A 15,234-nucleotide genomic window follows, 5' to 3' on the forward strand; every position below is an offset into this window, starting at 1 on the left:
TTTCTTGGCATAACTAGTGCCATCACTTTACTCCCTACTGGTTAAAATAGAACAGCTTTTTATGTGATCTAAATTTACCTTTCTCAGCCTCCAAGGGGGCCCCCACAGTTCTAGCATCTGGATTGGTGAAGTCACATTTCACTCTCTATCCCCCTTCATGATATATTGACCAACAATAACACCAGCTGGGATTTAGCTGATTTTATCCCCATGTAGACCTAGGGATTGATTGTTTAGAGTCTGACTCCCTTAGGGGATTAATAGCCCAGTGAGAAAAAAAAAGTCAAGGTAAAATATAGATGGTTTAGTGTTTTCAGCTCCACGTTTACCCAGACCTGCATTCAAAAGGGGTGTGTCCCAAAGACCAATCCAAATAAAGTAATGATGGGTGGTATGTATGGGTGTGGGTGGTGGGTAGGGTAGTGTGTGTGGTGGGGGGATATGTTGGGGGTGGGTGGTGAGTGATGCATCCAGGAGCGATTACAGAGCCTCTTCAGAGAAGATTACTTTGTGGAAACATTCCCTTTATTGCTACAGCCTCAAACTGTCCACCAGTGGCCATGTCCTCACTGTTCTCCTGTGTTTATAGGAATGGCTCTCTCACCCAGATGAGAGACCAGTCTGATTTCAGTGTACTAATCTTTGATGGTGCTAGTGGTGATTTTGTCATATCGCCATCTCCAGGCAGTAATGTACCAAGGAAGAAGAATTGTCATGTGATAAATCAGTCTTAAGTCAGTAACTCTGAGCCACTCTAGCAGTGCTCTTGCAATCTCACTAGATGTCCTTGGGGGGGTTGGGGGAGGGGAGCGGGAAAGAGATCTCTTTCTCTCTTCTGTCCTGTATGCAACATTACTTATAATTTTATATTTCCTTGAATCTAGAGGTCACCAAAGAAGTATTTTATAAGTAATAATTGGTGAGGTGAGAAGCTAGAATGGTAGAAACTTGATCATATTAGACAGTTGAGTTTCTTAGTAGAAATTGGCTCTGATTAGCCTTGTGTAGTCTTAAGCATGGGACAGAATAAGGATATGGAATTGAACAGATATAGACATGACCTGCCTGGAAAGTAGTTCCTCTTCTCTCTTAAGGAGAGTAAATATGCAATGCCTGGTGAGTAGAAAGAGAAGTTAATGCCATTGATTTTCTTTTTCCATGGTACTCACATGTGCAACAAGGACGTGAGATGATAAATTTTCTCTCATTACTTTAGGAATATAAGTAGGGCCACAGATGATGCTACTGACCAGTCATTGTCAGACATACACTCTGAATTGTTTTTCCACTGCTCATCAATGAAGCAGAATGTCTTTACAGAACACCTTCTATGTGATCTGCACTGTGCCAGGCACTGTGGGAGAGAGGTGAGAAGAGATATGTAGTCCCCATCCTCAAACGGCTTTTGGTCTAGTGGCAAAGACAAGAAATCCATGCATGAAATCACTAGATAAAAGTAAAGAGCAGTATGTGATCAAGTGATTTGGAACAGGCCAAAGAGGACAGAAGTTCAGAGGCAGAAGAGGTCATTGCTGGCAGCCCTTTAGGGAGCAACTTAATGAACAGAAGAACATCTCGAAGAAGACATCCAAGGTGTTAAGAGAATTGGAGATACAAGGATTACTGAGGGAACTCAGGTAGTTAAACCTGGGAGAAGAAAGATGTGACAGGTAGTCTCCCAGTATTTGTGGGGCCTCGTGTGGAAAATAGATTAGGCTATTCTCCTTGGCCCCCAGAGGATATAATTGGATATAAACAGATAGCTATCCCTATCAGGTAAATTGCAGAGAGTCAGGCTAAGGATCAACATAGTAAGAACTTTTTAACAATGGTACAGTTTTGAAAGTAGAATCAGCTCCCACAGGAAGCAGTGCCTTTGCCCTTTCCTGGAGTCTTCAAGTGATGACTGTGTGATTCCTTGTCAGGGCTCTTGTAGAAAGGATCCTTGTTTGGGTATGGCTTGGACTATATAACCGTGGAGATTCTTTTCAGCTCTGAGATTCTATGATAGGGAATTGGAGCAATTGCGGAAGACAACATTAAGGAAATAGGATTTTAGTTGTGTCTTGAAGGATTGGTAGAATTTGGATGTCAGTGGAAAGGAGGTAGGACAATGAAGAACAAGATGAGTAGACTAGTGAAGATATAGGGTTGGACATGTAGAGGAAGACCTCAAAGGTTGGACCATGATTTGAATGTTACCTTGAACCACTCCAACCTCCATCCCCAGTCCCTCTCGTGACCAGGGACTAATTTATCCTGGGTTTGATATACAGTCTGAGACGTGGTTCATAAGATGATCACAGACTGTCAGAATCGGAAGGGACCTCAGAGGCCATCTAGTCTAATTCATTCTTTTTTGTGGGGGGTGGAGTTTGAGGCAATTGGGGTTAAGTGACTTGCCAGGGTCACACAGCTAGTAAGTGTTAAGTGTCTGAGGTCAGATTTGAACTCAGGTCCTCCTGAATCCAGGGCCAGTGTCTATCCACTGCGCCACCTAGCTGCCTCCTCCAATTCATTCTTAAACAAGAATCCCTTCAATAACATACCTCACAAGTGGTCATCCAAAATTTCTCCAAAGACCTCTAATACCCAACTACTTCCTAATGTAGCCCACTTTTGGACAGCTCCAATTTGGGGGAAGTTGTTCTTGTCATTGTTTCCCTTTCTATCACACCTGTCTTTGCCTCTTTTGCAACTCACGCCTCTTGCTGCTTGTCTTGCCCTTTGGAACCAAACAGTTCGAGCACAACTGAACCTGTGATATAGGTAGCATGAGCATTAGTCTCTATATGCAGGGACCAGTGCATGTCGACCCAAGTACAGAATGTGGCAAAAAGTTTAATATTTTTTTTTCCTCACAGGTGCCTGTTTCAAATTATCGAAACCCTGACCTAGACTTGGCTGCTTATGATCAACAAGGCCGTCGATTTGACAACTTCAGTTCCCTGAACATCAAATGGGAGTCCACCAAGCCCTCTCTGGCAAGCATTGAGCCCAGTCTACCAATGCAACTGATATGAAGGATGATGGGAGTGGTCAAAAGAAGCTTCATGGTAAGGATCCACTGTGGGCTGCAAGTTTTTTAAGGGGGACACAGTTTTTTAAGGGGGACACAGTTCCGTGTCCTGACCTAAAGGGTTCTTTCTCTCATTTAGGGTAGTCCTGAAAAAATCATTTGGATATAAATAGCTAGAATATTGAACTGATTTCATTTTTAAGATGAGGGTGAGGGTTGTTACCCTGGGGCTTCTTCTTTATCTCTTTCTCTCTCTCTCTTATGTCAGGCTTGCAGACTGTCTCAGTTTACCATGAATCAGGAACCACTGCGATTTCTGCTACAGCTGCTGGCTACCATCGCTCTCATCTCAGTGTGGCCAAAATACAGCTACCGGTACATTCCCAGGGGGAAGGGGTATATATTGGGGTGCGAAGAAGGGAGAAAGGGCCAGGGGAACCATACATTTATTTTTGCCCTCTTTTTAGGTCCTAACTAGTACCCTTGTCTTCCCAGCTTCAAAAGTTCAGAGCATTTGCTAAGCAAGAGAATGCTTTCTCTCTCATTTAGATTATTTCTAAAATATTTACTAAATAACTTACCATTATCACCATGCCTCGTACCAAGAGGGAAACCAGAATAGTGAGTTTATAGGTTTCCAGATCTAGAGCTGAAAGGGAGGGACCTTAGAGATTAGCTAATCATCTCCCTCCATCTCCTTTTACAGAAGAGAAACTGAGATCCAGAAGTAACTTGTCCAAGATCACAGATGGTAGTAAGCATTAGGAGGTGGAATTTGAACCCAGGTCCTCTGACTCCCAAGGCAATGCCATGTCCTCTGTGCCATGCTGCGTTGAAAGTATAATGGCAGTCTTTTGGGGATGATGAGATGTATAATATTTGAAATGAATAACAATATAAAAGAGGATGTGTTTAAGAGTGAGGGGAAAAGGCGGTTGTTAGAAGAAGCTGCCACTCTTTTTTAGATCCATAATGACCTTCTTCCTGTCCAGAGGTGAGTCAGAGAGAAGTCTTATGGCGATAGTGAGTCTTGAGTTTGGCCCTAAATGGTGCATAGGATTGGGACAGGCAGAGAGATTGGGGAAGGGAATTCTAAGGGTGGGACAACAATATGAGAAATGACCAGAGGAATGAAGGTGATGTTGGGGGGGCAGGGGGAGGAGTAAAAAGACCAGTTTAGCTTGGAACAAGGGTTATGTGGGGAGTAGTTGGAAATAAAGTTAGCTCAGATCATGGAGGGCTTTCAGTGCCAAACAGAAGAGTCAGGGCCTGATCCTGTAGATAACGGGGAGCCATTATTGGTTCTTGAGGTAAGAAGCGATGTCATGAAAGTAAATTAAGCCCATGGGGTAGCACTTGTTGGAGGAGCCAGCTCATAACCCTTTGTTGCTAGGTCATTTCTCTGTTCCAGTCCTATATCTGGAGGGTGTTTGCTTGCGGGGACACTGAGGGGACAGTTTTGTATCCTGTCCAGTTATGCAGCATCTGGCATATTAGTTTGTTCTCTTTCTGGGACTGGAGCCCTGCCAACTGTTGTGCCCAGAGGAAGCCACCATGTGCTTGGCACAGCCACCCTGGGGGAGAGACAGAATACTTGCCACTGTCACCAGACAGAGCAGTGCTGTCCAGCCCAGCACTTCTTGGTAATGCACCTGACCCAGATCCTCTTTGCATTCCACACTGTCCCAGAACACATCTTGTTAGAGAATTGGCTCAGTCCTGTCATGCTCGACCATGGGAGCCTTCTTTGCTTGATCCTTTCCTCACCCTAAACTATCAGGCTCCAGAATGGCAATCAACAAACAGTCATTAAGCATCTACTATCTGCCACACTGATGATGAGGAAACAAAGGCAAAAAGTGGGCTGGCTTTGCCTGTAGTTGCATTTTCCTTTTGTTAATCCAGGTAGAGTGATGATGAACCAGTTCTTGTGCTCAAGAAGTTTACATTCCTCTGTGTGTGTGTGTGTGTGTGTGTGTGTGTGTGTGTAACAGATACAGAAATAAGTATATATAGAGAGAATACACACCCCAAAAAGTACAGGGTAATTTGGGGAAGGGAAACACTAGGAGCTGGCTGTATATTGCTACTGGAAGAATGTAGCTGGAGGCCCATGTTGTCATTCACACACTCATTATTGAATGGCTACAGTCCATGTCCTGCTGCCCCACTTTGGGGGGTGGGCAGAGGGAGCAGTGGAGCAGAAGAAGAAAAAGACTAACTCTAACCCACACACGGATAGCCTAGTTGTACAGGTACCATCGAACTGTTGAGACACAAGGCAGAACATTTTATGACTAAATGTCCAAATTGTTGGTAAAAACATATGCTTTAGGAGTTCAAAGAAGGATAGTAATAATAATAATGGCTAGGATATATGTATATATGTATATGTGTGTTTGCATATATATATATATATATATACACACGTATATATATGTATATATATATATTGCTTTAAGGTTTGCAAAGTACTTTACAGATATTTTATTTTATCCTCACAACAGCCCTGGGAGGTAGATGCTATCGCTATCCCCATTTTATAGATGAGGAGCCTGAGTCAGACAGAGGTTAAAGGGATTTTCCCAGGATCTTGCAGCTGGGAAATGTTTGATTTGAACTTAAGACTTAAGACTCGGAGACTCCCAGTTCAGCACTCTTTTCTACTACGCCACCTAGTGGCCTTATAAAGAAGACCATTAGAGGGGCTGGTATTCTTAGAAGACAGAAATGAGACCAGAGTGGGTTAATTTCAATTCAATTCAATAAGCAGTTAAGCATTTATTAAATATCTATAATATGCTAGACACTGTGATAGGTGTTGGGGATACAAAATAAAAATGAAAAGAAGAGTTAAAATTCTGCCCAGCAAAGAGTTAAAATTCTCCTAGGTGAAGGCAACATGAATGCCATTGATGAGATGCAAAATATGGAGGGGTAGAGACTAGAGCTGTGATATCATTGGTATAAGGATTCTCCAGGGGAGGAAACTCCCTCTACCAATTCAAGTCAGTACCTTCTCTGTTACTTAGTCTGAGAGAGTTGCTTAGAGCACCGAGAAGCTAAGTGGAACTTGCCCAGTGTAAATACCAAAAGTACTTTTTGGGGAGAGGGGAGGCAGGACTGCTAGCACCACTCTGGGAGCAGAAATCTGAAAAGGCCAGAGTTCACACTCAAGTTGAAACTTGAACAGAGCTAGTGATTCTCAGAGGCCATCTTGAATGCCAGGACGAGGGAATGTGGATTTTACCTTTGGGCCAATGATTGTTGACATGGTGAAAGTGGTGTTGTAGGAATATTAATTTGGTGGTGATGTTCAGGATAAAAGAGACGACAGGCAACCAGACAAGTTTGTAGGCTGATGTGTTATGTAGTTGGGAGGTGATGAGAGCCCGGATATAGAGAGGAAAGATAAGATGAGGTAGTGTTCATCAGAGATGTAGCAATGGTATGCTTTGGCCACAGCCCAATAGACTGCCTTATTTTGAAAGGTACCAGTCTATCCTCTCTCAGAAGCACTTCTCTACAGAAGGCCTAAAATGAATTTGTTCTAATACCAACCCTAACCTCCACATCCCAGCAAACAGAAGAGAGGCTGAGCATAGCACATTTTGCTTTTGGTTCTACTGCCTGGTCAGCATTAGGCCTGGAGCCCAGACCTCACTAGCCAGCCATCTGATTTCATTTCAGTCCTAGGCATGGGGCTGACTTAGCCTGTAGTTGCATTTTCCTTTTCTTAATCCAACCAGAGAGAAATCATAACTCAAAAGGGAATGCCAGACGTTGGCAACAGACATAACATCTGCTCTCAAACATAGGTCAGACTTCTAGCCCAGCCACTGAAATATCAGTTCTGTTGTTGCCTGTCCCTGTGCCCCATGCATGGCAAGGTTAATCCTGGAAAGGAGGCAAAGTCATAGTGGGAAGAGCCTCCACTGTGGGGGAAGGAAAGCACCTTGTTGCCCTTGCCTTCCCTCTTTATCTTCTCCCTCCTTGCTCCCAGCCCTGGCCAATCTTAGAACCTGTTTGGCATGGCTGCCGGGAGTACTTTATTCTCTTACCTTCCCCTGATCTAGGGAGTTCCAGAATCTAACCTGGATAATCAGGCAGGAAAAACACGGCTCCTGGGAGCACCTTACCTTTTTGCCTTCTCAGGTACCTGGGCTGTTTGACTCCTCACAGAGTTTAAATGAGAGAGAATTCAACAACTCCCTTCCTTCTGATGAGATGGAGGATCCCCCAGGCATTATCATCTGCCCTACTATTGCTTCTTAAGATTCTTTAGACCTTCCTTCCCATCTGCCCTGTCTCTATGCCCAGCAGTCCCCTGGTACTCTCCTATTACTACTTAAGTAACTTAAAGACCTCTTGACCTTGCCACCTGCCCCAGCCCAGCATCTTCAAGATTTCCAGGACTTTCTGTCTGCCCTGAAGCTGGACTTTCTTTTATGAATTATCTACTCCAATTACAACTCGAGCTTCTTCACAGTTCCTTTTAGCTCCAATTAGAACAATGGACTGTCTGCTTTTTCTATTTGTATCTTCAGTACTTAGCAGAAAGCTTGGAACATAGTGAGCGTTTTAATAAATGCAGTTTTTTCTCATTCATTTAATTCAGGTGTATTAGGCAGGAAAGAACCTATAATCTTTCGGGTATAATATGTCATCCATTAGAGTAGAAAGACAGGGGCAGCTAGGTGGCGCAGTGGATAAAGCACCGGCCCTGGATTCAGGAGTACCTGAGTTCAAATCCGGCCTCAGACACTTGACATTTACTAGCTGTGTGACCCTGGGCAAGTCACTTAACCCCCAATGCCCCACAAAAAAAAAAAAAACAAAAACAAAAAATAAAGTAGAAAGGCAACTTGATGCTCCAGAAGGCTGGACTTGGAAGCCAGAAAGCCTTGGGTTTGGATTCCAGCTCTTATACTGACTACCTGGGTGATCTGGGCCAAGTCACTTGGCTTCTCTGGGACTCATTTTCCTCATCTATAATATGGGGAAAATAACATTTCCACTACTTCACTACAACTTCACAAGAATATCATGAAGAAAGCACTTTGTAAATCCAAAAGTGCTGTATAAATGTGAATCGCTATTACTAGACCATCAATATGGACTCCACAAGAGAAAAAATAAAAGGATCAAGGCAAAGAAATCCTGATCTGAAGCTTGAAGGGGCCTCAGAGTTCATTTAGTCCAGCCTCTGCATTTTACAGATAGAACAGCAAAGACCCAAGGACAATAAATGACTCACCCAAGGTAGTTGAACCGAAGATCTCTGGCCACGCCCTTTCCACTGAACCACATAGCATTTGGACCCCTTAAATATCAACCCAGGGAACAGTTCTGTCTACAGTCCATGAGAGTCAAGTTGATATTACTGTCCTTTGGCTGCTGAGTATGCTCTGCAAACTTGGTTTTCATGCCCCATTAAAACTTAGAGGCTCTTTCTTCCTGGCTCTTTCCTTCTGCAGTTCATGAGTCATTTTCCCCTTTTCAGTATGAACCTCTCATGCCCATCTCGGCAACCATTGAGCTAATTCTTGTGGAAGATGTGAAAGTGACACCCCATGATATAACCATCTACAACCATCCTGGCGTTCAGGTAAACCAGCTTTTTTCTTCTGTCTACTTGTATTCATGTGAAAGAATGTAAACTCCAGCCTCCTTCTTATAACAAGTGAGGCTATCTGACTGTGACGGTCCCATCTCCTCTTCCTGATCCTCTCCTGTGTCTTCTTCATGTAGGCTGAACTCCTCATTAAAGAAGGCTCTGGGTACTTTTTCATCAACACCAGCATCACAAACATTGTCAAAGTTTCTTACCAAGAAGCTCGAGGCATTGCTATGGTAAGTGGATGGAGTTTCTAATAAAGTTATTTTAATTCTTTTGTAGTGATGGTTGCACTACATAGATGCAACATAGATGAATTTAGAGAAGGGTATTAGAGTCATACAGTGCTAATGCTGGAAGGGACCTTAGGCGTGTTAGAGTCCCATCCTCCCATTTTACAGATGAAGACATGTGGGGCCACAGTGGGGAAATGACTCACCCAAGGTCATGCAGTACCAGAGCTAGGACTGTCTCCCAACTCCCAGGTTTCCACTTGTCTAAAAGTAGATGCCTAGACTGTTTGGGGTTTGTTTGTTTGTTGTAAAGAACATATAGCTAGTTAGTAGCAGAGCTGGGAACCCTGCTCCCCTGATTCAAAGTCATAATTTTATCTTACCCCTGTGCAACTTAATTTTGTGATTTCTGCATTTACATAGGAATCCATCACTTAAAGACATTAAAGAAAATAGAAAGGAAATTGTGGTCTGCTATTCAGTTCCCTCTGTTGATTTTTAATATCACTGAATGTAGAAGGTTACTTTGGGTATGGTCCACAATCATGTCTTATGGATGGCTGAAGTCACAGTTTTCCTATTCTCTTCTCAGTGGGGAAACATTGGCCCAAATCCTGATAGTTAATGGCTCCTCCTGTGACTGTCACCCATAAATCATAGCAAAGAAAAACATTCATTCTGCTCTTTAGAACAAACAATCATTGTTGAAAAGAAAATGTTGGGGGGTTGGATAGCCTGAAGCTTGGGGAGCTTGCCCCTAAGTATTTTATCTTCCTGCTTTAAAAACACATTCCATAGCCCCTCTTCCTACTGAACAAATGTATTTTCTTTTGCTGATTTCTCTTCAAAAGAAAAAGCAAAAAAAAATCCTGAATAATTCTGAAAACTAAAAATGTTTCTTATTTTTTCTTTCTCAAGTTGAAAAAAAAGAAGTCTACATAGTTAGCAAGAAAGTAAAAGTTTCAGATTGTTAGGAAAGTACTTTATTGTTAGTGTAAATAATAATAGCAAGTATAAGTCCATGACAGGAGTGCAATAGATATTTCTTGGTTGGTTGATTTCCAATTGCTTTGTTATTCTGTGGGTGGCTGGATAAAACTCTTGGCTCTTAGTTCTATGGAAGAAACCTGGGATCCTGAGGAATTTGGCATTTTGTCCAATATTTGAGAGATCTGAGAGATGGAGCAGTCTTAGAAGAGCACACTGATCAACTTCTCTAAACAACATGAGAAACTCAATACATTGGCTAGTGAGTGTTTGTTGAGTAATGCTAGCAGGTGACCTTGATCAGGATTCTTGGAAACTGGCTGAAGGGGAAAAACAGCAAAGAGTTGCACTGATTAATTGAGGTTTTTGATATAAGATCATAACCCTACCAGAACAGAGACTTCGTATATTTAGAATGCTGGTCATAAGGAAAGGAAGGGTTTGTGAAATTCCATTTTCCTCCAGAATGACCATGAAATGATTATGTACCTGCGGAAAAAATATTTGGCTTTGTTAATTCCTGAAGAAAACTAGCAGAGTCTTGACCTGCCCGGGCAGCCTTGCTTTGCAGAAGAATTAGGGCGAGGAGAGGAAGCTAAAGGAATCTTTGTGGGAAAGTTGTTCCATATTGCCGCTGATAGAAGTTGAAAGAGTAAGGAGTCTTGTTCTCAAATCTTGACCTGGATATTCCAGATTTAAGTAAATTTGGTCAGTTCTCCGAATGGACAGGTAGGTAGCACAGTCGATAAAGCACTTTACTTTACTTGGAGGAAAATCTGAATTCTAATCCTACCATAGATACTTACTATCTGGGCAAGTCACTTGAACTCTCTGTCCCTTAGTTTCCTCTTCTGTAAAGTGGAAATGATAATAACATCTACACCTCAGGGTTTTTATGGGGATCAAATGAGTTATGTATGTAAAGTATTTTGTAAACCTTAAAGTGCTATGTAAAGCTATTTTTATTATTAATTATAAAGGATTCATTACATAAGATGAAGTTCGCTTCTACCAAGCTGATAGTATTTTAGAACTGTATACTTAAAATACTTCTAAAGACACAAATAATCCTGTATGTTTTTAATAACAATCCCTTGTATTTGTATCAAACTTTAGCTTTTCAGGTTACTTTGGCATATACTTTTACATCTCATTTGACCTACAAACCAACCCTCTGAATAGGTCTGGGCAGGCATTACTATTCCCATTTTACATAAGCTCCAAGAGGTTCTGTGACTTCCCAGAGGTCACACAGCTTGGAGTAGAATCAAGGCCTCCTTGTTCCTGCCTTGTTGCTCTTTCTGTCATCCAGTTGTTTGGTCATTTTCAGTCATGTCCGACTCTCCGTGACCCCTTTTGAGGTTTTCTTAGCAAAATGTTGGAGTGGTTTGTCATTTTTTTTCTCCAGCTCATTTTACAGATGAGGAACTGAGACAAATAGGGTTAAATGACTTGCCCACGGGTCACACAGACAGTAAATGTCTGGGACTGAATTTGAACTCAGGCTAGTGTTCTATCCATTGTGCCACCTAGCTACCTCTTTCTACCATATTGTGAAAGATGTGACTCTTTTTTTGTCAGTAGGAACTCTGTGTGTGTGTGTGTGTGTGTGTGTGTGTGTGTGTGTGTGTGTGTGTGTGTATTGTGCTTTAAGTTTACTGAAGTTTCCTCTGGCATGAAAAGTTCAGTCATTGCTACCAAGGAGGACTTCCTGGCAGAAGGACTGACCCTCATAGTGGGTTTAAGGGGCCCCAGTTTTGCAGTGGAATATTAGCTAAGGAGTTGGGTCCCAATTGTTTTGGGTAGGTAGGCTTGTGCCTTTCTCCTGAGTCATCCTAATGGTTCTCCATGGAAATCAGGCCAGATGCTAGTCAAGTGGGAAAGAGACTAATTAGCACCAGAAGCTTTGGAAGCTCATTTGGTCAGATTTGGGGCATGTGCTAGAAGATTCTTATAATCTGTAACTGAATTTATAGTCTTTAAGTTTACTTTTACTTTACTTTAAGTAAACAAGTACTATAAATACTAGTGAAATCATTTGAAAATACCTCTCTCTTTAGGTAATGATAGGATAAAAGTATGGGCATCTATGCTTAGGTTGGGCTAGAAAAGCAGAAGTGAGGATAATAGAGGGCTTCCTCCTGCACATCTGGGACCAGTAAGGAACAATCAAGCTTAGCATCTTTGGGTAAGACCAGAACCTGGCAGGGTTCCTTTTTCCTTGAGATCCCGGTTCTCCATCTACCATGTTGCCATATTCATCCCATGAGCATATACTATCCTTAAACTCCAAAGTACCAGTTACTCCCATCCTGTCACCTGCCCCCAAAAAAGATTTGGCACTTTTGGCAATGGGTCAGTGAGATCCCACTCTCATACACCAAGGTCTTTTCCCCTTTCAAAGAATACAATGATAGATAAAAATACATTGGCAGAATGTGTGTCACACATTGCTTCAGTCCCAGACCTCTGTGTCCCTTTTGTCTCCATATTTAATCTTTCATCCAATTGCCTTTGTCCAGTGACTATGACTATGTCCCATGTATTCATAAGACCACATGAGAAGAAGGAAGGTCTTTACCAGGAGGTATTACAGCTGATTCATGGAAAGTTCTGTGAGGTGGCTCTTTGCATGTCCCCAAGATAAGGGAATGTATTTTTTCCCACATGGTTTTGATAATCTGGCACAAGTCCTAACAGCTTCTTCTGTCCCTGGTTTGTTTTTGAAGGTAGCTTACACATTTTCTTGGCATTTTCAGGAGCTAATTAGCAGGTTCTCATTTCCCTTAATCACAGAGGACAAGAATGCCTATAACAACTCTTCAATAGCTCTAAGAAAATGTCTCTCTTACTTCCTACCAGCATATCCCCAAGACCCGTGGAATGGCTTATGAATCTCTTTAGATTTCTGAAGCGATGTAGTATGGGTATAAAGAGGCAAGAGACCCAGGTTCTAAGTTTCAACTTTGCATGTTTAATTAGCATTGTGGGTCTTGTCTAAATTGCTTTTCTCTGAGGTTCAATTTCCTTATCTGAAAAAGAGAGAATTAGCCTAAGCCCTTTTTTACCTGTAAGAACAAACGTTATGAACCTGTGAAAGAAGCTATACAAACATTGTTAAAGATCTTTGTGTGCTTGTATGGAAGAGGTCACTCAGTATTCTTTACTGCTGTAATAGAAATTCCCAACTAGTGAAAATACCAAGATTCTTTGGGAAGACTAGAAAGATTAAATGAATCATACATCATCAAAGCTGGAAAGGGACATTAAAGCATAGAATGTTACAGTGGGAAAAGACCATATAATATAGAGTGTCAGACCTAGGAGGACCCTTAGGACTCAGAATATCAGAATGGGAAAGGGACTTTGGAACACAGAATATCATAAGTGAAGGGAACCTCAGAATATAAAATAGAATTAAAAACAAAAAATCAACCCCCCTCTCCCACCCAAACAAAACCCTTAGAAGAGAAAATGACAGAGCTTAAGTGCCTTAGATGTACAGTGGTGTCAAATCAGATATGGATCTCTGCAGGCTTCATATGGACTTAGAAAACCTCAAATTCATATCATCTATGTTGTATTGTATTTTTATTTATTTTGGTAAACATTTCTCAATTACATTTTAATCTGTTTTGGCATTCCTGGAGTAAAGTGGCCCTCTACTGTGAGTTTGGTACTTTTGCCTTAGAATACAGAATGTCAGAACCAGAAAGGAATGCTAGAAGATGGAATGTCAGAGCTGGACAAGGATCTTAGAATACAGGACTTTTAAACTGGAAGGGGACCCATTTCAGGGAAAAACTAAGGTCTGGTGAGGCAAAGTTTAAGGTCACAAGGACAAGTTGATGGCAGAGCTAAAATCTGAATGCAGGTTTTCTGATTCTCAGTCCAATGCTTTTCCCACTGTGCCATACTTGACATCTTGTGTTACCTTCCTTGGTCATTGTTGTCTTCACCATCATCAATGATCATATTGTTAATATCATTCATATTATTATTTTGTCAGAAGCAGCATGACATAGTGGATAGAGAGTTGGCCTCACATTCAGAGAGAGACCTGCCTCAGACCCATATTGATTCTGTGACCCTGGGGAAGCATTTAACCAATCAGCACACCAGGCTACTTTTAAAATCCTCTGTTTTTTCTGAAAAGGTAACAACCAACAGTGGTTGAGAGTTCCCTATACTAACGAAATCACAGGCTCAATCCTTATTCCTGTTGTTGGTTTGCTGAAAAAAATTTATAGCTGATTCAAGCCTAAGTTTTCTTTCCAAAATGGAGCTTAGTGATGTTCTTGTTTTTAATTAAGAAAAAAAGCCTTGGAAGCTGAAAATTGTGTAATTATTGAGTAATTATGCATAATAACTTAGCTTTAATCTTAGTACCCACCCAGAGAAACCTTCTCAGCATTTCTAAGGGTGCTGGTTGAGCTATTGTTCATGCCAGTACCATGACCTTTCTGACTGCAGGTTATTTTCATATAAACACAGCACTGTGAGCTCCAGGCGGTAGATTGCCCACTGGACTAGAAAATGCAGAAGCCATGCCTGGTATTATCCCCCACAGACTTCTGAAGACTGCTAAGTAGTGACGTCAGAGCTAGACTTTTATCTGCACTGAAGCTCTGGTGCTATCATGCAAGATTTATAAGAACACTGAAGGAGTTCAGCAATAATATAGAAAATGCAAACTGATTGCTTCAATGACATTTAAAATTTTTTATAGGTGAAGAAACTGGAACTTCACAGTTCGTCTACAAATGCTGAATAGCAAGGGGCAAGTAGGAAGTATTACTCACTACCAGGGAAATGGGAGCTGGAATAATTCGGGTAGAACCCTAATAGTGGGGTGAAACACAGGGGTTAGATCAGGAATGAGTGACTCACTAGATTCATTTTAATCAGCATCTCAGAGCATCTCCTTAACTCCGGACTTCACTTTTCCTATTGGACGTAGCATTATTAAACAGCAATAATACATGCATCTTCCATGAAGAGATGACAGGATTCTCCCTCAGGCTTAGTCTTCACAGACATTCTCAGGTGGCATCTTCAACACTTAAAAATTGGAATTCATTCGGAATGATGACTTTTTCCCCCAGATTAAAATTCCACAGTAAATTGGGGGTGGTGAATGAGCATAAAACACCCATCTTCTTGCTGCTGCTTGCAGAAAGATGGTTTGAAATCCCTTTGCCAAGAAATTGCTGCACTGTCTAGAAGGAACAGTTCCTTGTGTTTTTCATTTTGTGTCTCCATTTAAAGTTTACATAGCTGCTCCCTGAAAATGAACACCTCCAATCTTTCTCCCACATGGGCCTGTCTGCATTTTAACTCACTTGTTTATCTTGTGTCATTTCAGCATGTTCCAATGA

The 15,234-nt window shown here is 41.7% G+C and overlaps 1 protein-coding gene across 1 annotated transcript in view; it reads left to right on the forward strand.

The window, feature by feature from the left end:
* The window catches only part of NUP210 (nucleoporin 210), a 163,545-nt gene that overhangs the window by 97,327 nt on the left and 50,984 nt on the right, over positions 1-15,234 (forward strand). The window contains 5 exon segments of the mRNA XM_043977585.1: positions 2,865-3,018; positions 3,021-3,056; positions 3,288-3,394; positions 8,523-8,627; positions 8,771-8,872. Coding sequence (XP_043833520.1) covers positions 2,865-3,018; positions 3,021-3,056; positions 3,288-3,394; positions 8,523-8,627; positions 8,771-8,872 — 504 coding nt within the window.

The sequence above is a fragment of the Dromiciops gliroides genome, chromosome 1, assembly GCF_019393635.1.
Source record: "Dromiciops gliroides isolate mDroGli1 chromosome 1, mDroGli1.pri, whole genome shotgun sequence".
NCBI lineage: Eukaryota > Metazoa > Chordata > Mammalia > Microbiotheria > Microbiotheriidae > Dromiciops > Dromiciops gliroides.